This window comes from Geotrypetes seraphini, chromosome 9 (genome assembly GCF_902459505.1).
Source record: "Geotrypetes seraphini chromosome 9, aGeoSer1.1, whole genome shotgun sequence".
Classification (NCBI taxonomy): domain Eukaryota; kingdom Metazoa; phylum Chordata; class Amphibia; order Gymnophiona; family Dermophiidae; genus Geotrypetes; species Geotrypetes seraphini.
In genome coordinates this window covers 74,469,322-74,494,996 of record NC_047092.1, presented here as the reverse complement: position 1 = coordinate 74,494,996, position 25,675 = coordinate 74,469,322, and the positions used below count along the sequence as shown (strand labels likewise).

Here is a 25,675-nt window from a genome sequence, read left to right as displayed (position 1 = left end):
AAAAACTACCGCCTGCTCAAGAGGAGGTGGTAGCGGCTACGCGCGCTATTCTGTGCGTTAAGGCCCTAACGCACCTTTGTAAATAATAATAATAATAATAATTTATTTATATACCGCCCTACTGCAAAGTTCTAGGTGGTTTACATATGTTAATAACTTTATACAAACAATAATTAAAAATACAGTACTCTAAATAGTACTAAAATTATACAATAAAAATACTAAAATTATACTATAAAATTCTAAAATTATACAGTAAAATAAGATACAATTTGCTAAAATACAGTGAAAAACCTCGAGAACCTTCTGGCTTTAAGATCATTATACTATTTGCCTGTCAGTATTCTGGAACATCAGTTTATAAATTTATCGAATAGATCCGTTTTTAGTAATTTCCTAAAGATCATATAAGAGTAGGCCTGGGAAATAGCAGAACTTAGCCACTGGTCCATTTTACCTGTCTGAAAAATGAGCATTTTATTTAAAAAAATCTCTTATATCGACAAGGTTTGATGGTTGGAATAACAAATAAATATTGTCCTCGAGTAATTCTATTAGGTTTATAACGTTCAAAGCATAGAGACAGGTAAGCAGGTGCCATGCCAAACAACACTTTGAAACAAGTACTTTGAAACAAGTAGCCTCAAAAGGCAACCAATGCTACTCTCTATAAGATGGAGTAATGTGGTCATACTTTTTCAGCCCAAAAATTAGGCGGACCGCAGTATTCTGTATGAGGCTCAATCTCTTTTATACAAGTCTCAATCTCAGGAGCCCTAAAAGATTTATGTGTGCATCTTTATAGAACAGCACTTAGCATGATGCATGTGTAAATCCAAATTGTTGCCCATTAATACCTCTTGAATGTTAGTATCCCAATTATTGGTACTCATTGGCTAATTATCAATTAAACTGCATATGTAAAGTTGGCAGGTAAACAAATTAATGTGTGCAATTTTGAGCACTATATATAGAATCTGGGGGAATGATGAGGAGCTTTTCAACCTTCTGTAAATTTGTCAATGACCCTAAGCTATTTCAATTAACTGGGAAACTCAACTAATGTTTGAAACATAGAAACAGAGTATGACGGCAGAAAAGGGCCGACGGCCCAACAAGTCTGCCCACTCAAGAACCCTCCCTCCCTTGAGAGACCATCTTTTAAGCATAACTCTGTAGCAACCCCACCTGCCTGTCCCATCGACTCTTGAAGTCGAGCACACTACTGGCCTCGACCACCTGTCGTGGAAGACCATTCCATCAATCAATCACCCTTTCGGCGAAGAAGTATTTCCTGGTGTCACTATGAAATCTTCCCCCTTTAAGTTGGTGCTTTTCTACGTGGTTTTTTAAAATTAAGTTCAATATTGGGGAAACAGATATCAATAAAACAGACTTACCTTCTAAATAAGAAAGCATAGGAAGAAAAAGACAGAGAATGTGAAAACAATTTGCTCAAAACAGCAATGATTTTAATAAAGTAAAATGCAGTACTCCATTACAGAAAGATGGATAAAGCAAAGTTAAAGTTTTAACTAGTATCTTTGTTCTGAATGTCATTCTATCATCTTAATTAAATGCTCTCATAATTATTTTCCATTAAACTGTGGTGTTCACAGTGGACATCTTTAGATTAAGATGATAACTGACTAAATGCAAACAGATAGTAACGTTGATCAATAAGCCAACACCTACAAACCTTTCTGTAGCCATAACCTCATGTTTCTGAAGCTCTACAATAACTAAATGCTCAATGATATTGTACTAAAAAAAAAAAAAAGGGAGACACTCATTTTTTTCAAGAGCAGACCTTCTTCTCTACACTGGGGCTGTAGTACTTATGAACTCAAGAGGAAACCAATTGTAATTCTCTCTCTTCAAAAAAATACAGTACTGTACTCAGCAATAAATTGAGCAAAACAGGCAGTCTGTCCATAAACTTGGGCATATTTATTATTATTTTATTCTTGATATACTGCCTTTCGGTGATACAACTGAAGTGGTTTATATATTTCTTATAGATATAGACTATCTACTTAGCCAAGAAAACTACTGCAACTGTATCAAGCATTAAAGTGTTCTGTTGAGAATTATCATTGTGTCTTATTATCAATTAAAGGAGAAGAAACTGAACAGGATGATGAAAAGATTTATGCATTGGTATTTGTTTGTTGGTGACTTTTTGTATTTTAATTATGCATGTTGACTGTAGTTTTTAGGCGGAACACACATTTTTAAAATAAATAAATTTTAAACACACCGAGATGCTGATTGTATATATGTGTGTGTTAACCTCAACTTACTTTCAATTATTTTATTAATAATAACTAATCTTTTAGCCCGTTACATTAACAGGTGCTAGAATATATGTATGTCTTTCTTTCTTTCTGTCTCTCTCTTTCTCTCTCCCTGGCCCCCTTTCTTTGTCTGTCTTTGTGTGCGTTTCCCTGCCCCCTGTGCAGCAGCAGCAGCATTTCCCCCCACCCCCCCTTCTCTTCCCGTAGTCTGGCCTTCGGCCCCCCCTTCCCTTCTCACGGTCTGGCCTTCTCCGTTATTGCCTTGTTCCTCCCCTTCCTCCTGCCTCCGCCTCATCCCCCCCCCCCATCTTTTGTAGTCTACAAATCTCTCTCTCCTCCCCTCCACTGGATCAGCATTTCTTCCTTCTGCAACTGCACCACCCCCCCTAATCTAGCATCTGCCCCCTCTCTTAACTCTCCCCTTATGCTCCAGGTTTCTCTCTCTTTCCCTTCCCTCAGCTCCCACAACCCTAGGCCTAGCATTTCTCCCCCACTCCTGGGTCCAGTGTGTCTCTCCACCCTCCCCCTCCCTGTGCCTGGGTCCAGTATTTGTTGTGCCCCCTTCTCCAGGTCTCCAAACGCTGTGTTGGATCTCAGTAGAGACAGAGCTGAAAGCTGCATACTTCATACCTGCGCCCAACTTTTTGATTATTATAAAGGATCATTGTTCTGCAGCATCTGTCCAGAGAGGAGCGTGCGAGCAGCCGTCGTTATTGTCCCTTTAAGAAAGTTTTCGCAGCTCCCGCAACCGCTACCACCGCTTCATTCCGTCTCCTTCTCCCTCAGTCCGTCGGGTCCCTCCGGGGGGAGGGGCAGGGAAACCGAGGTCCGCATGCCGGCGAGCCGCTAGGAGAAACGGAACTGAATCTAGGGGTGGGGAGGAGGGGGGTTGCACGCGAGCTCCCACCTCCTCCTCCTCCCCCACCCCTTCCCAGGTCACCGCCAGTCAATGAAGGGCTGCTGCGCCTCGGGGGCAGAACGCGTGTGGCGGGGCCGCGGCATGAGCCGTTTTAATTGTCAGTTTGCATGGGCAGCCGTCCTCGCGCTCGGTCTACCGTGCACGCAGGCTGCCTCTGTCCTCGGGGTTGCTCGGCGGCGATGCCTTCTCCCTCTGCGCCGGTCCCTCTCCTCTGACACCCCCCTCCCGCTGCCGCAGCATTCTCCGAGAGCTCCCTTGGCGATCCTCCAGTAACGGGCTTGTGGAGGCAATAGGCGGCTGTCTGCAGTCCCGGCTTGTGGAGTGTATCCTGGTGACTTATTAAGCACGCATGCGCACTCTCGCCAGCACAGCGCGACAGATCAGATCTCAGGGAACACGCGGCGAGAGTGCGCATGCGCGGCTAGCATTTTATTATTATAGATTTAAATATTTACATTTGAAATCATATTGTAAACTGTTGTACCATTTTGTCAGTATTCTTGGTTTGATTTGTTGCTTGAAAAGAATCTGAGAACAGTGTAAAAAAAAATCATGTGACATAGGGGCCTACATAAGGTTCTCTCTCAGGTTGTGCCCATGAGAAATGTTTAGTACACAAGGTCTATAGTAAGAAAAAGGCAGAAGCATCCACAGGAAAATGTTAAGGAAGTTCTTTTCCAAAAACATGTGCTTTTCCTTTATCTGGATCATCACATTTGTGACAACATAGGAAGATGGTTCAACTACATGGACTGAGTTGTTTTCAAACTTATACAGCAGTGTATCGCAAACTGTATGCCGTGGCACAGTAATGTGCCGCTGTGAGATTCAGGGTGTGCCGCGAGAGGCACGTTGTGTAGTAGAGTCAGCTAGAACCTCTCCTCCTCACTGGTGCCTCCCCACTGGCCTAGTCATTTTAGGGTTAACAAACTCAGGGCCCCATTTGGAAGGGCATGCATGGAGGTCAACTTGATGACATCACACATTTGCGAGACATCATCGCGTCAATATCTGCATATGTGAAGACTCTCCAGCCAAGGCCCTGAGTTTAGTGTGCCACTGCTTGGAAAAGTTTGTGAGATACTGCTATACAGTAACGTAAAATACATTGAGGACCGGTGCAGACCATAAGAGGGTGTTTCAAGGGTCGGTGTCTCTCTGCCGGGCCCTGCCTTTGTGGAAGCAGAGACCAGCAGAGCAGCAAGTTGTGATGGTTGCCAACAATGAGAGATAGAGGTACCTATGGGGGGTACGAGAAATGTTGCACCTGATTGATAGGATAGGGAAGGAAGAGGAGAGGAGAGTGATGCCAGACCATGGAGAAGAGAGGAAGGGAAAGAGAGGAGATACCAGAGCATGGAGAGGGAAGGAGATATGGAAAGAAAGGAGATGAGAGAGATGCCAAAGCATAGGTGGGCGAGGGAAGGGAAGGAGACAGAGATGTCAGAGCATGGAGAGGGAGGGAGAGATGGAAAGGAAGGAGAGGAAAGAAAAGAGATGCCAGGGTATGGGGGGAAGGGAGGCAGACAGAGATACCAGACAATGGAATGGGTAGAAAGGAGGGAAGGAAAGAAGAAGAAAGAGATGCCAGAGCATGGGAGAGGGGATGGAGACAGAGAGAAAAATGGAGTGGGGGTGAAGCTGAAATGAATCATGTATAAAGGAGAGAAGGGACACTGGGTAGACAGTTTATGGAAGGGGCATAGAAAGAGGGAAGATGCCATATGGAAGGGGGAGAGAGCTGACAGTGGATGGAAGGGCAGAGAAAGAGGATGGATGCTGGATGGAAAGGAGAGTGAAGAGAAGATGATGAAAACATAAATTAGAGATGACAAAAGGTAGAAAAATATTTTTTTGTTGCTTTAGAACAGGGGTCAGCAACCTGTGGCTCATAAGTCAAATGCAGCTTTTTGAACACATACCTACAGCTCTTCTCTTGTGGGGATCTTGCAATGTGTACCTGTCTCCTGGTGGCCTCCTCCTCCTTCCTTTCAGGCAGCCTCACGTGTTTCTTCACAAAGCTGTGAGCAGCAGTTCAAACACGCTGCCACTGGCTGACCCAGAAGGCTTCTCTCTGACCGACGTTAGCTATTTGGGGGCCCGACATCAGAAAGAAGCATTCCAGGTCAGCCGTGTGTGTGCTTGAACCACTGCCCATGGTTTTATGAAGAAACACATGTGGCTGCCTGAAAGGAAGGAGGAGGATGCCAGGAGACAGGTATACACCACAGGAGGGGGGTACAAAGTTGAGGCACAGAATAGAGAGTTGCGCGGTGACAGAAATCCCACCCGTCCCCGCCAAAATCCCACCCATCCCCACCGTCCCCACGAGGAATCCCTCCGTCCCCACCCGTCCCCGTGAGAAATCTTTCCGTCCCCACCCATCCCCGTGAGGAATGCCCTCCATCCCCACCCTTCCCCACGAGGAATCCCCTCCGTCCCCGCCCATCTCTATAAACTTCAGAAATAGTTATTTCATTTAATTATGCTACTGAATTAAAGGCTCTGGTAGAGACCCATTTACAAATAAGCAAAGACACTTTATTAATTTGGAAATATTAATTGGGAAGAATATATTCTTTGTAAACGGGTTTCTACCAGAGCCTCTAATGTAAATATACAATATAAATAAATACTCAGCTAATGAGAACCCCCAAGCTGTCAGCTGAGGACTTCCTTTGCAGTTGGCCAGTGGTCCCTTTTGCCAAGCTTGGCAGGCAGCAGTAGCGTCCCTGAGTCACAGATGCTAGCACCTCAGTGGCTCATGGATGTTGCCAGCAACTGCTGTGCTTGGTGGAGGGGAGTTCTAGCTGTCTCTAGAGGAGGTCCTCTGCTGGCGGTTCTTGGGGATTCCCACCAGTCATAGCAAGGGTCAGCAAGTACTTCAACACTGTAGAAATAAAACCAGAAATGCATTTCCTTTTCTTTTGAACACAATACAAAGACAACTGCTATATACATTTCCCAAAGCTAACATATTGAGTCCTCCCACCTTTGTTCCAGGTCGTTCTGTCTGTCTCACTCTCTTTGTCCTCCCTCTCCCCAGGGCCTTGCATCTCTCTCTCCTCAGTTCAGTGTGTTTCCCCTCTCTACCCCTTCTAGTCCAGCATCTGCTCTGTCTTCCCCCTCCCTTTTGGTTCAAGTCTGCATTCCAGCCCCTCCTCAAGGTCCTTTTCTGTCTCTCTCTCCTCTCTCCTCCCCCTTGTCCAGATCCAGTGTCTTTATGGGTTTACAGTCAGGGTTTTATACCCTGCCATATCCCTACATTCAATTTCAGAGCAGGTTACAAAAAAAATCATAATACATCCCAACCAATCTACACAAATTAATATAATTTCAAAAAATTATCAAAAAGCCACTTCAAAACTCGCTTTGCGAATCACTCTCCTGCCAGTTTAGTGATTCTAGAGCCCCCCCCTCTCTTTTTATTGTCCTTCTATGCAGACATTAGAAAGCAAAGTTTTGGGAAAGTAAATAATTTGTTTTTATTCATTTAGCTTTGGAGATTTTCATTTAAAAATTTTACAGGGATTCCATCTCAATTCAAGTCTTCAAACACACCTAGCCAGGATGGTTTAAGGACACCCTCCATGAATATACATGAGATAGATTTGCATTCAATGGAGGTAATGAAAACAAATTTATCTTATGCATATTCAGTATGGGTAGCCTAAAAAATTGATAGGCTGGGTGTGTCCTGAGAACTGGTTGGAAACTTTTCTTTTTGGAATTTGGTTTTTTAAAACTTGTCTAATTGGCCCTAGATTTCCCTGTATCCTGAATACAGAAATAGGAACATTATCTCCTGTCTTTTTGCCAGAGGATACTCCCAAAGGTCCTCCCCCCTTTAAAAAAATATCTTTTATATTTTTCTGCTGTCTGATTTAGCCTTAAAATGTCCCAATCTAAAATCCTAAACCTATATTGTGCAACTAATCTTTAAAAATTATTTCTGAGCTCTGTCTGCATATGAATCCCTTCTCAGACTGTTTTGGGGAAGCTTTAAATGTTATCCAGTGCCACACTAAAACCTGACCACCTCGTTTTTGAATAAAATATAATTAAATAAAAATATACTCATTTAACTCACTTCATTCATTCTATTATTTTAAAAGAAGCATCAGAAATTTAATCGAATTTTTCAAATATTAGCATGTAGTTTTACCAGCTCTGCAGAGACATTTGGACACCTTTTTTTTGCAACTAACTTGGGTCAAATACGAGTTATTTGTTCTGTCTGAAGCGCTGGACAAGATCATTCAAGCCAAGCAGGTAATAGATGAGCCCAGCTTTAGGCCGGAGGCATATCGGGTAAGGAGATCCCTCCTCGAAGAACTTACACTACAAGACCCAGAAAATACATTTTGTTCAATATAAAGATATTTTCAAAGCACTGAACTTGAGTACCTCAGCACTTTGCACCAGCGAAAACTGGCTAAGCTGGCGGGGGAACAACTGGGTGCTAGGGAGAACACTGCTCATCTTCCATTTCCTGCCTGCCCTGCCGCAGCACACATAGCCGACCGGAAGTCTTCCATAAGCCCTCCCTCCGACGTTAGCGCTGACATTGGGGTAGACTTCCGATTGGCTATGTGTGCTGCGGCAGGGCAGGCAGAAAATGGAAGACGAGCCTCACGGCAGGGCAGGTAGGAAAATCAGACGAGCCTCACGGCTCGAGTTGAATTGAACCCCGCGGGATCCCCGAGACCACGAGGGGCATCCCCATGGGATCCCTGTGACCTGAAGGGGGAACCTGCAGGATCCCCGCAGGATTCCCGTCATCCCCGTTCCCGTGCAGCTCTCTAGCACAGAGTCGAAGGTAAGGGGGCATGAACTTGGGACATAGGATGGAAGGACAGAGGAAGGGAGGGAAAGAGATGCTGAGGTGGGAGAGAAAATAAAAAGGGAGAATTATTGGACATGGGTGTCTGAATGAGGCAGAAAGAGAGATGTTGCATGTGGGGAAAAGAAGAAAGAGGAGAATTGTTGGGCACAGGGAGAAAGAGAGAATTATTGGACATGGTGGTGGGACAGGAGTGAGGTAGAGAAGCATGGGAAAGAGAGCAATGAGAGGGAGAAATATTGGATGTGGCGGTGGAAAAGGAACAGTGGAACAGATGATAACGAATGCAAGAGGGAAGAATGTTGGACATATTGGTGGAGGGAATAGAGGGAAAGATGTATCATGGTGCTGGGTGATAGAAGGAGAAATGATAGGCATGAGGCTGGTGGGCAGGGTCAAAAGATACTGCACGGGTCCGGGCGATGAGAGAGGGAGAATGGTGGGCAGGAGCGAAATGTTGGACGTGAAACAACTCTGTGTGGAAATAGTGTCAAAAGTCTCATCAAATTGTTTCTTTATTTTCTGTACATACTTGAAATTTTGTTTTTGTGCTAAATGCATATAGATTCATATCGCATTAAAAAATTGTATCTGAAATCCACTTCTCTACCCATTGCAGCTCTCTAATTTTGGATCAAACATTTATTATAAAATGGCTCTTTGCTTTAAGAAGGTTGCAAATCCCTTTAGAACAAAGTGGTATTGTAGCTGTATTGATAAACATTTATAAATAGAAAATCAAAATAAGGCAATCTTTTTATTGGACTAATTTTAATTCTTTTTTTTTTACTAACTTTCAGACACCAAAACCCCCTTCCTCAGGTCAGGACATGATACTGTAACAGCAGTGTACTGTACTGACCTGAGGAAGGAGATTTTGGCCTCTGAAAGCTAATTGAAAAATGGATTAATCCAATAAAATGGTATTTTCTTATTTTCCTTTTTTGTTTGTTTTATTTCTACAGTATTTGTTAATTTGTTTCTGTGGTGTCATATTGCATGAAAAGTCTGGCTTCTTGGTGGTTCAATTTAACTTCTGTCTACATATTTCTATTTTTAGCTTGTGAATACTTATTCCATACTAGGTGAGGATGTATCTGTGTTTTGTGTGTATGAAAAAGACATGGTTTTCTGTTAGCATTGACTGCACAGGATCAATCTGTATTAATCTGACTTTTTTAGTTTTACAATGGGTGTATTGATGTTCTTAAACATTGCAGTGAGCATTAGATGCTGCCTTTTCCTTGCTGCATGATTGTTATGTGACTTGTGGATTATTACTGAAAATAATTTTTTTATATAGTGGAGGGGGATATTAAAAAAATGATCAGTCCCAGATGTCAAATATACTAGGTACTGTTGAAGACTGCATAGAGTGACTAACATATCAGCATGATTTTATTGTAAGAAGACTACAAATATCTGCCAGTACTATAATTGACAGCCATAACTTACTTCTAGGAGATGACCAGTTAGAGGTCTCCATAGAATCTCAATCCTGTGCATGTTGACAAGTCCCGTTTCCAGTAATTTTGCAACAGCAAAAAGAGATGGTTCCTAAGGCAAAACAAAATTTAAACTATATAAAAATAAATACGTTTAAATAAAATGCAAACAAGTTTACTGGAAATCAGATACAATGATTCCTTTATTCAAAGTCAGTAACTTTTTCCAAACAAATCTATAATTCAATATACTTAAAAATGATTCACAGCTATGACAAACAAATAGATAACATCAATTACATCTAAATATGGGCCCTGTTTACTAAAGTATGGTAATATTTTGCAGTTGCCATGGGTTAATGGACAAAATTAATATACAGTAAATGCAAAGCCTCCATGTTAATTAGAAACATAGAAACATGATGGCAGATAAAGGCCAAATGGCCCATCCAGTCTGCCCATCTGCAGCATTCACTACCTCTTCCTCTCCCTAAGAGATCCCATATGCCTGTCCCATGCTTTCTTGAAATCAGACAGTCTTTATCTCCACCACCTCTACTGGGAGACTATTCCAAGCAACTATCAACCTTTCTGTAAAAAAGCATTACTAATATTTAAGACTCAGGAGCAATGTTAGGAAATTCTTTTTCACGGAGAGGGTGGTAGATGCCTGGAATGTTCTCCCGAGGGAAGTGGTAGAGAGGAAAACAGTGTTGGAATTCAAAAAAGTGTGGGATAAACAGAGGATCTCTAATTAGAAAATAAAGGATGTAAATGAAAAAACTAAAGCTGGTACTAGACAGACTTACACGGTCTGTGTACCATATGTGATGATTTGATGTAGGATGGGCTGGGGAAGGCATCAATGGGAACTCCAGTAACTTGGAACATGAGGATGTTACTGGACTTTATGGTAGATATCCTACAAACAGGATGGTTTGGATAGGCTAGGGTGAGTTTGAATGGCAACTTTAGCATTTGGAATCTAAGACAATACCAGGTCGACTTTACAGTCTATGACCCAGAAATATCAAAGAAGAGACAAGTTAATAATTTTATATACCGCCAAAGCCATAGTAGTTCGAGGCGGTTTACAATAAGAAAGTTAGCTGTCTAACACTTATACATGCTTACCTCCTTTCAGCTTGATATCCAGAGTTAATTTAATCTTGATATACTGCAATACTACCAAAGCAATTTATAATAAAATGTAATAAAACCAATTAAACAGTGGGTATTTTATTAAATAATTAGGTGGAAGGGAAGGAGAATTGTTTGGGGGGGGGATGTGTGCCACAGTAAATGTTTTAATTTGAGTGACAGGAAAGAAAGATGGAGAATGAGAGGGTGAAAAGCACCCTTCCAAACACACACATTTTAATTCTTATTGAGGCAGGTGGGTGAGGACTTAGCCAACCAGTGCTGATTTTAAGCATGAGCTTCCTAAATCTAGCTAGCTAAGGAAAATTTTCATGTGCAAATTTAGTTGTCTAGATTTAGCTGAAAAAACAGATTATGTACTTACCCTGGTAAGCTCTTTTTCAGTAGATAGGTAAGATATTCTAGATAGTAGGGTTATTTCCATATAGCCATGTGCTGCTGCAGAAGGAATCCACTCTGGATTTTTCATTCTGCCTCTGTTATACTTCACTGGGCTCTCTAGCTCCACCTTCAGTTAGTATCAAAGCACATAGAGCCACCCAACACACGTGCATGAGAAGTTCTGGATAGGCACTCATCCAAAGGCTGCAACCTTTGCGCAGATGCATCAGATTTGCGTACCATGGTCTGTGAGACCAATCTGGAGCCACCAGAATGACACGGCCTGGATGAGCCGCGATCCTGTGAATGACCCGGCTGAACATCAGCCAAGGAGGAAAACATACAGGAGAATCTCCTGAGGCAATGGCTGAACCAGAGTGTCAAGTCCCACACTGATGGGATCGGACCCTTCACTGAAGAAGTGATCTGCTTTCATGTTTCTTGCCGTGGCCATGAGGTCAAAGCAGGACCGTCCCCAGTGCCCACTATCATTTGGAACGCCTCTGGGGACACGGCCCAATTGCCCGGATCCAGAGTCTGTCTGCTGAGGAAGTCTGCTTGAACGTTGTCTACTCCTGCCACATGCACTGCTATCAGCGCTAGGAGATGGCGGTCCACTCAAAGAAAAAGAAGATGGGTTTCTTGAGCCAGAGGAGTACTCTTGGTCTCTCCCTGGTGACTGACGGAGGCTACTGCTATTGCATTGTTGGAGAAGACCCGGATCTCTTGGCCCTCCAGAGTCTTCTGCAATCTCGTCAGAGCTAGTCGAATGGTTCTGAGCTCCAACCAGTTTATTGACCATTTTCGCTGAAAGGGCATCCATCACCCATGAACAGGACAACGATTGCAATGGGCTCCCCAGCCCCAAAGGCTGGCCTCTGTCATCACCACAATCCAGGAGGCAATGTGTAGAGGGTACACCCCTGTGGAACAATTGTGGGATAACCCACCAGTCTATGCTTTCCCATGCATCCAGAGTCCAAGACAGACAGGGATGCCGCTCTAGAAGGGAAGAAATCTGGACATACGGCTTCTGGTAGATAGACGTACCCGCTACCATGTCGAAAAAGACTCCCAGGTATTCCAACGACTGTGTGGGTGGCAGATGGCTCTTCCTGAAGTTGACAATCCAGCTCAGGTCCTCCAGCACCTGGAGCATCCACTCCTCCATGTGCCATCCCTCAGTCAGCGAGGGAGCTCTGATCAGCCAGTCATCCAATCAAGATGAACCTGAAGAGCCATCTTTTGCAGGTAAGCCGCCACTACCACAATCACCTTGGTGAAGGTTCGGGGTGCTGTTGCCAGCTTTTGACTGGCAACTGGTAATGCTGTTCCAGAACATGAAAACACAAAAATTTGCGTTGGGTTAAAAAAATGGGAATGTGCAAGGATGCCTCTGTGAGATCCAGAGAGGCTAGAAACTCTCCTGGGGCGACTGAACGCACGGTCTCCATTGAGAAGCGAGGAATCTTGAGAGCCACATTCATGTGCTAAAGATCCAGAATAGGCTTCCAATCTTCTGAGCCTTTCTTTGGCAGATAAAGTATATGGAGTATCTGTCTGAGTCCCAGAGGATGGGCGGTACTGGCTCTATAGCTTGAATATCCAGAAAGTGCTGAACGGTGGTTTAAGCCCTAAGCGCTTTGTCTAGGCGACCTGAAGGAGAGCCCATGAACTAATCTTTGAAGAGGGTGAGCAAATTCCAACTTTTTAGCCCAACCGAATAATGTCCAAGACCTATTTGAACAGGAGCATCCCTCAGCCTGGTGCCATTGTGCGTCTTCAGCAGAGGGTGCAGAACTGGAGGTGGAAGGCTGGTAGTGCCTGTAGCCATTAAACCATCATCGGTAGCCCTGTGAAAATCTCTGCGACATAGCACTCGCATATGGTAGGAATTGCTGTGAGCCATAAAAATAGAACAACCAGAACCTCAGGAGGGTCTGGGTCTGCTATCAGGCAATCTTAGGGCAATGGTCCATCTCAGAATCCATGAGGTCGTCCAGCCCTTTGCCAAACAATAACTGCTCCTGAAAAGGCAATCTAACCAAAGAACATAAGAATAGCTTTACTGGGTCAGATCAATGGTCCATCAAGCCCAGTAGCCCGTACTCATGGTGGCCAATCCAGGTCATCAGTACCTGACCAAAACCCAAGCAATATTCCATGCTACCGATACAGGGGAAGCAGTGACTTCACCCAAGAAGCTTTGGAAGTGGGATCACCAGTCCACTGTCTGAACCAAAGCATTCTGTGGGCAGAGAAGGCGTACGCTGACACCTTTGCCTTTGTTCTCTCAGGGTTTCTGCAGCTGGCATTGTGCTTGTCACAAGTTTCTGGGTCTCGCTGCATCTGTCAGGTAGAAACCAACGTTTCAGCCATCATGCTGTGGCTTTCTTCAGGGTATGCTCTGAAGTCTGCAGAGTGACTTTGGAAATAGTGAGTTCACTGACCTGATTGGAACAAGGCAGTCCACCATGATGGCGGAAACGCCGGTTTCTACCTGACAAAGATGCAGCAAGACCTGGAAACCTACAACAAGCACAATGCCAGCTACGGAAACCCTGAGAGAACATCTAACCCAGTTTCACAGGAGAACATCTTTAAACCTATCAGAGACTTTTCCATTGTATGGACTTTTACAACAAATTCAAATTTCTGATCAACTGACTTTCCCGCCAAAATTCAAATTGGTGAACTGCCTTATTCCCAATCAGGTCAATGAACTCACTATTTCCAAAGTCACACTGCAGACTTCAGAGCATACCCTGAAGAAAGCCACAGCATGATGGCCGAAATGTCAGTTTCTACCTGAATAAGATGAAGTGAGACCCAGAAACCTGCAACAAACACCTTTGCCAAACTCGCATAAGGGCATACAATGCATTCACTGTATAATTTGTCACCGCCAAAAAAAACTAAGGAGGGGGAACCACTGCCTCACTCTCCAGTGTGAACATTTGAGACAGGTGCGTGCAATAAAAAATGTTGCCTAAGCAGCTTTAATGCCTAAAGCAGTTGTGTCAAAGAGTTTCCTGAGGACCACATACACACACGGCAGTCCTGCATATCTTTTAACACTACATCACTCACACTAGGGCAAGAATCCACATGAGGAGAGCCCAAGGACTCCATCCCATCAGGTTTCTACGCAAAATTTGCAGTTTTGAAGAAGCAGGAAGTTTTAGAAAAAAAAGATTGCTAAAAATCCAAGATGGCCATGTGAAACAATTCGTGACAAAATTGTGATATTTTTCAAACTTACCAAACTAAAAATGGCGATTTTAGGATTTTTCAAGGGGGAACATTCAAAAACACTCAAAACCCCACTTTTCAAGCCTCCCCTGATTCCTTTCACAGGCTGTCAGCCTGTCCACTGTGACCTGGCAGGATCTGTACTGTAGCCCCCAGTAGCTGGATGAGAAAATTCACTGCCACAATGCTGGGAATGGAACTTTAAAGCTGATCTTTGGGCTGCCAGTCAGACTCCTATGTCTGTCTACACTGCCACCATGCAGACCAATGGATGTGTATCGGTATCGTCGGAGGCACGATGACACAGCTGGCACCCTGCAAAACACCGCTGAGCCTCCTCAGGGTGCCTAACAGCCTGCACCACTTGACCCCTGAATTACAGTAGCCCTGCGCTCAAGAGAAAACTATGTAGACCGGCTAACAGGTACCTAGTGGGATCGGCCTGTCAGCTACAGGCCAAAGTCTGTGAATTCTCAAGCAGGCAGAGCTTCAAATTCACTCCAAACACTAAATTATCCAAAAGGGGATGAAATTACATTGAATTAAAAACAATAAAATGGGGAAAGCAAAACAAACACTCTTGCAGGCACGTGTACAGAAGGAATGAACTGATGGTGGAGATAGAGAGCCCAGTGAAGTATAACAAAGGTAATCAAAAATCCAGATTGGATTCCTTCTGCAGCAGCATGCAGCTATAGGGAAATAACCCTACTGTCTAGAATGTTTCACCTATTGCACTGGAAAATTAAGTTAATTTAACTGGTCACATTTTAGCCATCTCAGTTAGGCACCCTTCTCTTTTACCTTATTATTTCCATAGGCCATATCCATGGCTTCAAGAGACAATGAACACAACGCATTTATTAAATGGTGCAGTGAAACATCATCAAGATACCTGAAAAAATAAAATCTTCTATTAGCTGCCAAATAATGGGACATTGATCAAAATTTAAATTGAAAAAGTACCACTTACTGTGAACTTTCAAACAGTCTTGAAAGGATACTTGAGATTACTGGTAAATCAGTCATAACTGCTGTAGTTAGAACCTTAGTGAGGGTGGGAAGGGGGAAAAAACCCAAGGCTGTTATATAATGGCCTTAAATTAAGAAACAAATAAAAGAAACCTAGAAAAAGATTCATGCTTACTGTGCTGGGTCCCTCCACAGCTCTACCAGGTTTTAAGGCACCCCCATTGCTGGGTTTTAATCCCAGAATCCAGACAAGATGCTAAAATAAACCAAATAAAATTACTATTCATCAAAATATAATAAAATGCATAGTATATAAATAATTAATATATATAGTATACATTTTCATTTTCAACATTTTCCTCTCAAATTATAGGTACAAGCAAATTATTACCTAATAGAGAATTGAACCTAAAATATGCATACAAATAAATCATGTTAAGAAAACCATGTTTATAATATTTGCATGCTACCTGTAATGTTGCCAGCACAAGCTGCCATGAGGTTCCCAGAAAAGCACCATGACAGTGAGCCAGATTTAGTAAAGTCCTCATACACTGAATATTTTTTGATGTTAGCTGCAATTAAATAATATTTATTAATACATATCACAACTGCAGTAACTTACAAATTACTAATCTGCTGTTCTAAATGGTTTAGAACTAAAAATATTTTGTGGATATTTACTTGGTTTGTTACAACAATAATCAAGAAGCAAATATCAAATACTCATCCACAAAAAAGAGTTTGCTTTAAAAATTATGTCTAGGGGGCACTGAGCTATCTCAACGTGTCTGAAGCAGCAGCAACCGGCCCAATTAGGGAAGTGTTCGGGCCCAGGCATTAGCGTGCTTGTGTGCCGCAGGCCCCAACAAGCAGCAGGCAGTCGTCCACCTACCTCCAACATTTAAAGGTACCACCAGGGGAAGGGGGGGGGGGGCTGGGATGGAATTTAACGGTGATGGGGGGCTAAAATTGAATTTAACGGTGCTGGGGGGTATGTAAAAATGATGATTGATTGAGGGGTACTGGGTCGGAATTTAAAGGTGCTGGGGGCTGGAATGGAATTTAAAGGTAGTGGGGGGGGTACGTGGGGGATGATTTATGGTACTGGGGGGCATGTGGCATGGGGGGGATGATTTAAGGTACTGGGGGCACCTGAGAGTATGGGGGATGATTTAAGGGGTATGGGGGATGATTTAAGGTACATGGGGGGTATGAGAGGATGATTTAAGGTACTGGTGGTGTGTGGGATCTGCCTGCCTGCCACTAGGCCTGCCTACCTGTCACTAGGCCTGCCTGCCTGCCTATCACTAGGCCACTAGGCCTGCCTGCCTGCTCTGTGCCCTGCCCCGGCCTACCACTAGACCACCAGAAGATACAGAGCCTGGCAGGGAAGGGGACAGGATGTAGAGCTTGGCAGGGAGAATTTAGTTCAGAATGGTTTTTTTCTGTTTTCCTCCTCTAAATCTAGGGTGCGTCTTATGGTCAGGTGTGTCTTATGGAGCGAAAACTAAGGTATTCTTTTTGCATGGACACATCATTGATTGATCTTCAGCTCTATAATAAGTAGCATCTAAAGGTCACATTCAAATTCTTTACTTCTCAGGTCAGAAACTACTTAGATACAAGCAACAAGAAAATAATATTTTATTGTATTTATTCACCAAAGCATTTCACAATGTAGTGTTTCAGAAAGATGCATGGAACAATTGTCTATCAACTCATTTCTGATATCTCTAGCTGTTTCTCAACAGCTAAAAAAGGGTAATTGTAGTTAAGATCGACATATAAACGATGTATATAGGAATTCACATGAAAGCAAGTATAACTTGATCTCTAAGCATTTCTCCTAATAGCTCAATATTCTGATCACCAGATCAAATCTATTTTCTTCTCTTTGTTAACAGGTTCACTAGACCAGTGGTTCCCAACCCTGTCCTGGAGAACACCAGGCCAATTGGGTTTTCAGGCTAGCCCTAATGAATATGCATGAAGCAAATTTGCATGCCTATCACTTCCATCATATGCAAATCTCACTCATGCATATTCATTAGGGCTAGCCTGAAAACCCGATTGGCCTGGTGTTCCTCCAGGACAGGGTTGGGAATCACTGCACTAGACATTCACTATAAAACAATAATAGCAAAGAGAAATTTGTATGTAGAATACTTGAATTAAAACAGCACTATTAATTGGAAGATTAGGTTCTTTCTGTTAGTCCCTGGAGGATTCAGTATGCAAGGTGTCCAATCCATTGCCATGAACTGGGGCTTACAGAAATCCATACACTTTTTTCTCCATGTGCTCCTCCTACTTCTGAGACAGAGCCCCTTCAGTTACATCAAAAAGCCAAGCAACCTTACTAGAACAATGCAATAATAAAACAGGGACACAGGGAACCTCCTCGAAAATATAAGAAATGTAATTTTCTGTTCTGTTCTACAAGAAATAAGAACATAATTAATTAACAGCCAAACAGGCAACATAGACAATGAAACAATGTGGAACTAATCTGCTAAACTGGAAACCTTCCTTTGGCTAGGTATGTACTCACATAAAAATCTCCCTAAAGGGCCCGTCTGCTGGCTGGAAGGTACTTCGGCCTAGAAGGAGAAAAGTCGAGGCAGAAAAGGCAGGTGATTCAGAGAAACTGTGTATTTATAGAGGGTGGACTGTACTGAATCCTCCAGTGACTAACTGAAAGATTAATGAAGGCAAGAACCTAATCTTCCATTCTGTTACATTCCTTCCGGATTCAGTACCAATGTGACGTACCAAAGCAATGGCAGTGTCGGGGGATGGGGGGACAGAAGAGCCTGCCCTCAATACCAAGGTCCCAAAAGTGGTATCAGATAGAGCCACCCCAACTACTCGGAAAATCTGGTAAAGGTATGAAAAGAAGACCAAGAAGCTGTCTTGCATATTTCATCTGGATGAAATGCTTGAGGTTCTGTCCACAATGCATGACATCCCTGGTCAAATTAGCCTTGAGAGAAACTGGCTGCTGTTTGTCGTAGATAATATAAGACGACAAAATGGCCATGCAAATCCAATGGGCGATAGAAGCTTTAAAATTGATTTACCTCGTCGTGACTGGTTAGCAAGACAAAGAGATGATCAGAAAGAGGAAATTCATTAATCTTCTCCAAATAGTGGAGGAGGTCTTTTTGCAATTCCAATCTGAGCAAAATCTGATCCTTCCACTCCAACCCTGTGGAGCGAAAAGCAGGTAAATGAACCTCCTGACATGGAAATCTGAAACCACCTTTGGCAGAAAGGAAGGAACAGTATGGAGGACAACTCCCAAATCTGTTATCTGCAAAAAGGGCTCTCTACAGGAAAGACCCTGAAGCTCCAAAATACGCCGTGCGGAGACAATGACCACTAGAAAGACAGTCTTGACCATCATATCCAGGAGTGAAGCATCTTTTAACTGAAGCATCTTTTAACAGCTTGAATGGAGTTTCCGCAAAACCCTGCAGGACAATATTAAGATTCCAATAGAAAAGGGCTGATGTAAGGGAGGCCGCAAACGCAGCACCCCTCTGAGAAATCTAGTCACATCTGGATGAGCCATCAGCGAACTAAAACCACTGTGTGCCCGAAACTACAAAACACCAGCTACTTGAACCTTAAGGGAGGCTACCGTCAGACCTTTATTCAGACCTGCCTGAAAGAAAGCAAGAATAACCGGAAAGGGAACTCATGCTGGCTCCTACTGGTCTTTGGCACACTACTGCATAACAAGCCATAGTAGAGGGTTTCTTGGACTTCAAAAGCATAGAGATGACCACATCAGAGTATCCTTTGTCTAGTCTTCAAAGCCTGGCATCTTCATCGTCCAGTTTATTTATACAAGAAATTGGCCAGATATCAAACTTGCAGAGCTCTAAGATCAGCACACTATGACCAGTTTGTACTTTCTGGTCTGAGAGAGATAAAACTTCAGTCAACTAGAAAAAGAGCCTTCTCATATGCGGGTGCTAGCCTCTGAACTCCACTTTCCAGGGATTCCTTGAAGAATTACACTACATTTCCTTCCAGAAACAACTGAAGACAATACTGTTCCATCAGCATTTTGGAACTCTATATGATTGCTCTCCGTAGTACACAAGCAAGCACATTTCATTAACAGCCATGCCTCTAATTCTTACTAATTCAGTGTTCCTGTTCTCATTTTGCTTATTTTCCCCGCACCTTTTTTCACTTTCTCAGCTCCCATTCTCTCTGTTGTCTACTGCCTTTCTTCGAACCTCTGATGGTTATGTAATTTGTAGATTATATCCCTATTGTATTAGTTTTTTCTTTAACTGTAACCTTCTTTCTCAATATAGTAATATTGTAAACCGCTTAATACTCATGTACAAGCAGTATATCAAATATAATAAATAAAATCCAATCCAAACCTCTTTTGATGCAGAGTCATGCTGTAAGACTTAAGTACTGTGGGTTCTCCTTGGGAACCGGACCCTGATTGAGCAGGTCACGATGAAGAGGGAGCTTGAGCTTCCTGTCCTGTTGAAGATGGATCAGATCTGCATACAATGGGAGAAGAGGCCAGTCCAGAGCTACTAAGATCACCAATACTGGATGTGATGCTATCCTGCAGATGACCTGACCCACGAGAGGTCATGGAGGAAACACATAAAGGCGCTCATGAAATGGCCAGGGCTGAACCAATGCGTCCAGACCCATGCTTCCTGGCTCTGTTCCTTGACTGAAGTGCCTGGCTTTCGAATGTTCTTTGGGAGACAGCCCACTCTCCCAGGTCCAGGACTTTGCGATTTAGTAAGTCTGCTTGCACGTTGTCTACTCTGGCCACGTCTGCCATAGAGAGAGCCTGAAGGTGTGCTTCCACCCACCAAACACCATGCATGCTTCCTGACACAGGGCAGCACTTCTGGTGTCTCCTTGTCGATTTACAAATGTCAGAGTCATGGAGTTGTCAAAAAACATTCACATCGCTTTCCCTTCCAGAGTGCTTGGGAGAGTTTTCAACGTTAGACATATGACACGAAGATCCAGGCTATTGATCGACCAATGTTTCTGACTAGAGTTCACTAACCCTGAATGAAGTGGTCCCGGCAATGAGCCCCCCAGCCAGGCATTGGTAAGGACAGTGATCCACTCTATGATCTGAGAGCCTCCCCATGAATCTACCAGCGCAGGCTGTTGCGAGCTGGTTCTGACAAGGGAAGTGGCATCTGAAGGGGATGACACTGTGGGGTCCATTGAGAGAGGAGCAACTCCTGGAGAGGTTGCATATGCACTCTGGCCAGGGAGGCTGCCATGGACCCCCAACACCTGCAAATAATGCCAAGCTGTGGGAACCTGGAGCACTAGGAGATCCATGATCTGTTTCTGTAGCACCTGTCTACCTGACTTGAGAAGAAACACACGATCTTGCAGTATGTCGAACTGAACACCCAGATATTCCAAGGTCTGCGATGGTGTCAGCTGACTCTTCTTGAAGTTGACAATCCATTCCAAGCATTGTAGCAGAGATACCATGGTTTACACCACTTTCTTGCACTCCAGCCAGGATGGAGCCCAGATTGGCTAGTTGTCCAGACAGAGATGGACCTGGATCCCCATCCTGCAGAGCAACGCTGCTACAACTACCATAACTTTGGTAAATCGCTAGCCCAAAAGGGAGAACTGCAAACTGGAAATGCTGCTGAAGAGTATGAAACCATAATATTTGCGATTGTCCGGGTAAATTATAAGAACATAACAATAGCCTTACTGGGTCCGACCAATGGTCCAGCAAGCTCAGTAGCCTGTTCTCTCGGTGGCAAATCCAGGTCACTAGTACCTGGCCAAAACCCAAGGTGTAGCAACATTCCATGCTACCAAAGCAGGTCAACCAGCTGCTTCCCCTGTGTCTTTCTCAATAACAGACTATGGACTTTTCCTCCAGGAACTTGTCCAAACCTTTCTTAAAACCAGCTACGCTATCCGCACTTACCTTATCCTCTGGCAACACATTCCAGAGCTTAACTATTCTTTGGGTGAAAAAAAATTTCCTCCAATTGATTTACCTCTTCGTGACTAGTTAGTCAAGACAAAGAGATGATCAGAAAGTGAAAATTCATTAATCTTCTCCAAATAGTGGAGGAGGTCTCTTTGCAAGTCCAATCTGAGCAAAATCTGATCCTTCCACTCCAACCCTGTGGAGCGAAAAACAGGTAAATGAACCTCCTGACATGGAAATCTGAAACCACCTTTGGCAGAAAGGAAGGAACAGTACGGGGACAACTCCCAAATCTGTTATCTGCAATTGGTTTTAAAAGTATTTCCCTGTAACTTCATCAAGTGTCCCCTAGTCTTTGTAATTTTTGACGGACCAAAAAAAATCGATCCACTTGTACCCGTTCTACTCCACTCAGGATTTTGTAGACTTCAATCATATCTTCCCTCAGTCGTCTCTTTTCTAAGCTGAAGAGCCCTAACCATTTTAGTCTTTCCTCATACGAGAGGAGTTCCATTCCCTTTACCATCTTGGTCACTCTTCTTTGAACCTTTTCTAGTGCCACTATATCTTTCTTGAGTTAAGGAGACCAGAATTGCATGCAATACTCCAGATGAGGTAGCACAAGGAGCAATATAGGGGCATTATAACATTCTTAGTCTTGTTAACCATCCCTTTTTAAATAATTACTAGCATCCTATTTGCTTTTTTGGCCGCCGCCACACATTGGGTGGAAGATTTCATTGTATTGTCTACGATGACACCCAGATCCTTTTCTTGGGTGGTAATCCCCAAGGTGGACCCTAGCATCCGGTAACTGGAATACGAAGATAAACTTCTGTGTATTTAGATTTTAGCAAAGCCTTTGACATGGCTTCTGTGAGGTCCAACGACACTAGAAATTCTCCCGGTGTGACAGCAGTGATAACCATAAATGCCGTTTCCATTTGGAATTGTGGGATCCACAAAAAGGCGCTGATTTTAGATCCAGAATGGGGCTCCAGTCCTCTGAGTCTTCCTTTGGCATGATAATGCCTAAGCCCAATTCTTTTTCTGGAATGGGCTCTGCCGTTCGAGTGTCCAAGAACGCGAACTTTGGACTTCTTCTTTGGCCATCCGGCTGGAGAATCCAGAAACAAATTTGGAGGGAGGCGAAAGAAGTCTATCTTGTGTCCCTCATGAATGATGTCTAGTACCCACTGATTCAGTGGCATTCATGTCCATTCTTGGCAAAACTGAGACAGACTGCCCCCAAACGGAGGAAGCACTGCTGGACTTCTGGCAACATTGTGACTTTTTAGGAGCCATGCTGGGATGAAATCCTGATGCTTGGGGATGTCTGGAATTGGAGTTGTAACATGGTCGGTATCCCTGCAAATCTCTCTGAGATGAGTCCATGGAACCCCAGCAAAATCTACGGGAGGGACGAAAATTGTGATGCCCTTTCAGAAGAACGGTAAGGTTTGTTGTAGGGGACAGACTTAGGGCAGTGATCCACCATGCTAGCCATGAGATCATTCAGACCTTTGCCAAAAAGGAGCCGACTCTAAAGGAGAGTCTGCTCAGTCACCTTAGAGGTTGGATCTCCTGCCCAATGACGAATCCAAACTGTCTGGTGCACTGGCACTGCTTAGGCTGAGACCTTACTGAGAACTCATATGCAGTGTTCTCCCCAGGGCCTTTCAGCCGGGCGCTACGCCCGGCTAATTTAGATGACCGCCTGGCTGTCATCTATCGCAAATCCTGCTGCTGCCGCTGCCGCTCAACATAAAAAAAAAAACAAACTAAACAAAAAAAACACCTCTCACCGGCTTGGAGACGCGAACTCAGTGATTTGTATTTATTTCACAGGCAGCTGCCTTAGCCCATAGCGAATTCATGCTTTGGGGCTCTAAGGTGTGCATGCCGGCTTCCCTTCTCTTCCCTCCAAAACTAGAAGTTACGTCCGGGGGGGGGGGAAGAGAAGGGAAGCCAGCACGCACACCTTAGAGCCCAGAATCATGAGTTTGCTACGGGCTAAGCTGCCTGTGAAATAAATACAAATCACTGCCGATTTATAAGCACGGGAAGCTGATCTGAAGGGCACTCCTCAGGTTGTCTCCAGTTTTGCTCGGGAGGGTTACTGAGCTATTTTGTTGTTTCTTTAACCAGGCTCTGTTCTCTGATTGGGTATGTTTCCCTGTCTCCAGAAAGCAGAATAATCCTACTGCGTTGAGTGTAAACAACACCTCCCACAAAGCTGCTGATAATGCCTCTGCTCGTCAGATCATGTGGCTGCAGTGAGTCTGGGACTCCTCTGGGAAAAAAAAAAAGTGTCAAGTTCCCTTCAGTTCCGGCAAACAGGGTGATCAAGACCACGTGGGGGGCTTTCTGCCTCGGGAAACTTTAGGTTTTGGTCTCTTGGATTGTTACTCGGTTTGTAACGTCATTTTTTTCTTGAGAGGGAGCAGAATCTGAGTTGTGCCTCTGCTACTTGAATTTCCTGGCGAAGGAAGGGGGTCAGTTGCTCTGATCTTTCCTAAGTCACAGCAAATGCCCATTGACCCCCAAAAGAGGCAGGACAGCAAGTCATTATTAATCAGTTGTATGCATCTATGGGTAGCAAAGAGAGTTTTCTCACTGGGTTCCAGTGCTGTTTGCTATTTGAACTGCAGTGCTTAACGTGTGCAGCTCAGAAGAGAGGTGTTTTTTTGTGAGTTTAGGAAAAAAAAAAAATCCTATCCCTTACAATAAAGGGAAAAAATCTTGGCAAATCATCAGATGAGAGCTGCTACTTGAAGCTCCTACGATGGTATGATTTTGAAGTGCAGGGATTTTCATGCTGTGCATTGTGCACAGATGTTGGTATGAGTTAATGATCGCGCAAAAGGGGCTATGTGCACGGCTGCTGTTTCCAAGTCCTGCAAGAAGGTAGAGTTGTAGTTCTATGACAGAAATCGAGTTTTCTCTGGGCTATTTTCAAAACTTCAGGCCAATGAAAAGTTTGTGGAAACTTTCTCTTTGATAACTGGTACATCACATCTATCATGAAACTAAGAGCACTGAGCACTTTCTCTTTGAAAAAGTCATCCAAGAAAATAAGTATTCCCATAGATTTAAACCTTCCTTTTCTGGAAACAGCATCTGGGTAAATAGCTTAAAAAATTACTCTCAATGCATAGACTTTCCTAAGTTTGGGGACTGGGTAAAATAAGGCTTGCCTGGATCCACAGACCTCGCACATCTTTGTGGCATGGGGTCTGCAGGGCATTTTAACACCCGCAGACCTCACGGTTCCTGCTCACCCTTGAGGTAAGCAAATTTTTAAGGATGTGAGGTAGAGATCCGCGAGGTTCATGGGGCTTGCAAGATCCTTGTTTTACCCAGTCCTATGCATGTCAGGCACAAAATACATATTTTTTTGTGGTGTTTTGGGGGACTAATTATACTTTTCTTGGGTCTAATTATACTTTTCTTGGGTCTCTTTTTGGTATCAAACAAAGTTGTTCCTTAAGGATCTTTTTCCTGTACATGTTCTTGCCCTAGATGGAAACATCAGGGATGTCCTGTCATAGGAAAGGAAAGGCAGAGAGGGTGGACAGTGGATGCAAGGGTCAGAGAGAGGGTGGACAGTAGATGGAAGGGGTAGAGAGCGAGAGGGCAGAGGCTGGGTGGAAGGGCAAAGAGAGATGATAGATGTTGCATGGAAGGAAGTGAGGACAAACGCCGAATAGAAAGAAGAGAGTGAAGAGAAGATGATTAAAGCAGAAACGACAAAAGGTATAAAAAAAATTTTTTGTTGCTTTACGTAGAATCAAGTAGTATTGTAACTATTGATTAAAGTTTATACATAGGAAATGGAAATAAGGCAGTTTTTTGGGACTAAACCCCTTTCCTCAGGTCAGGACAGGATACCATAACAGCTGTATACTGTACAGTCTTGAAGGATTTGGCCTCTGAAAGCTAATTGAAAAATGGATTAGTCCAATAAAATGGTATTTTCTTATTTCTCATTATTTGTTTTATTTCTATTTGTTAATTTGTAAAGTGGTGATTGTTACATATCAGTTTTTTCAAATTTACATCTACTGTCTTTATATTTTGCACAGTAATGTTTCTGTGGTGTTGCATTGTATGCAGTCTGGTTTCTTGGTTCAGTTTAACTTTTGTCTACATATTTCTATTTTTAGTTTGTGATTATTCCATATTGGGTGAGGGTGTAACTGTGTTCTGTGTGTATAAAAAGGACATGGCTTTCCGTTAGCAATGACTGTGCAGGATTTGGCTTTAGTTTTACAATGCCTGTGTTGGTGTTCTAGTGCTCACTGCAGTGTTTAAGATGCTGCCTTTTCCTAGGTGCACACTTGTTGTGTGACTCATGGATTATTACTAAAAATATATTTTTTTATATAGAGGAGGGTTAAAAAAAATGATCAGCACTGGCTGTCATATATA

At 43.4% G+C, this 25,675-nt stretch overlaps 1 protein-coding gene across 2 annotated transcripts in view; it reads right to left on the bottom strand.

Annotated features, from left to right (window-relative positions):
- MON2 (MON2 homolog, regulator of endosome-to-Golgi trafficking) overlaps positions 1 to 25,675 on the bottom strand; it is a 522,785-nt gene that overhangs the window by 251,549 nt on the left and 245,561 nt on the right. For both annotated transcript variants that reach the window (XM_033958262.1, XM_033958263.1), the window contains exons 16-20: positions 15,741 to 15,845; positions 15,446 to 15,526; positions 15,272 to 15,345; positions 15,103 to 15,193; positions 9,515 to 9,616 (exon numbers count right to left, since the gene is read on the bottom strand). In XM_033958262.1, the coding sequence (XP_033814153.1) occupies positions 9,515 to 9,616; positions 15,103 to 15,193; positions 15,272 to 15,345; positions 15,446 to 15,526; positions 15,741 to 15,845 (453 nt within the window). The remainder of the gene's footprint in view (positions 1 to 9,514; positions 9,617 to 15,102; positions 15,194 to 15,271; positions 15,346 to 15,445; positions 15,527 to 15,740; positions 15,846 to 25,675) is intronic.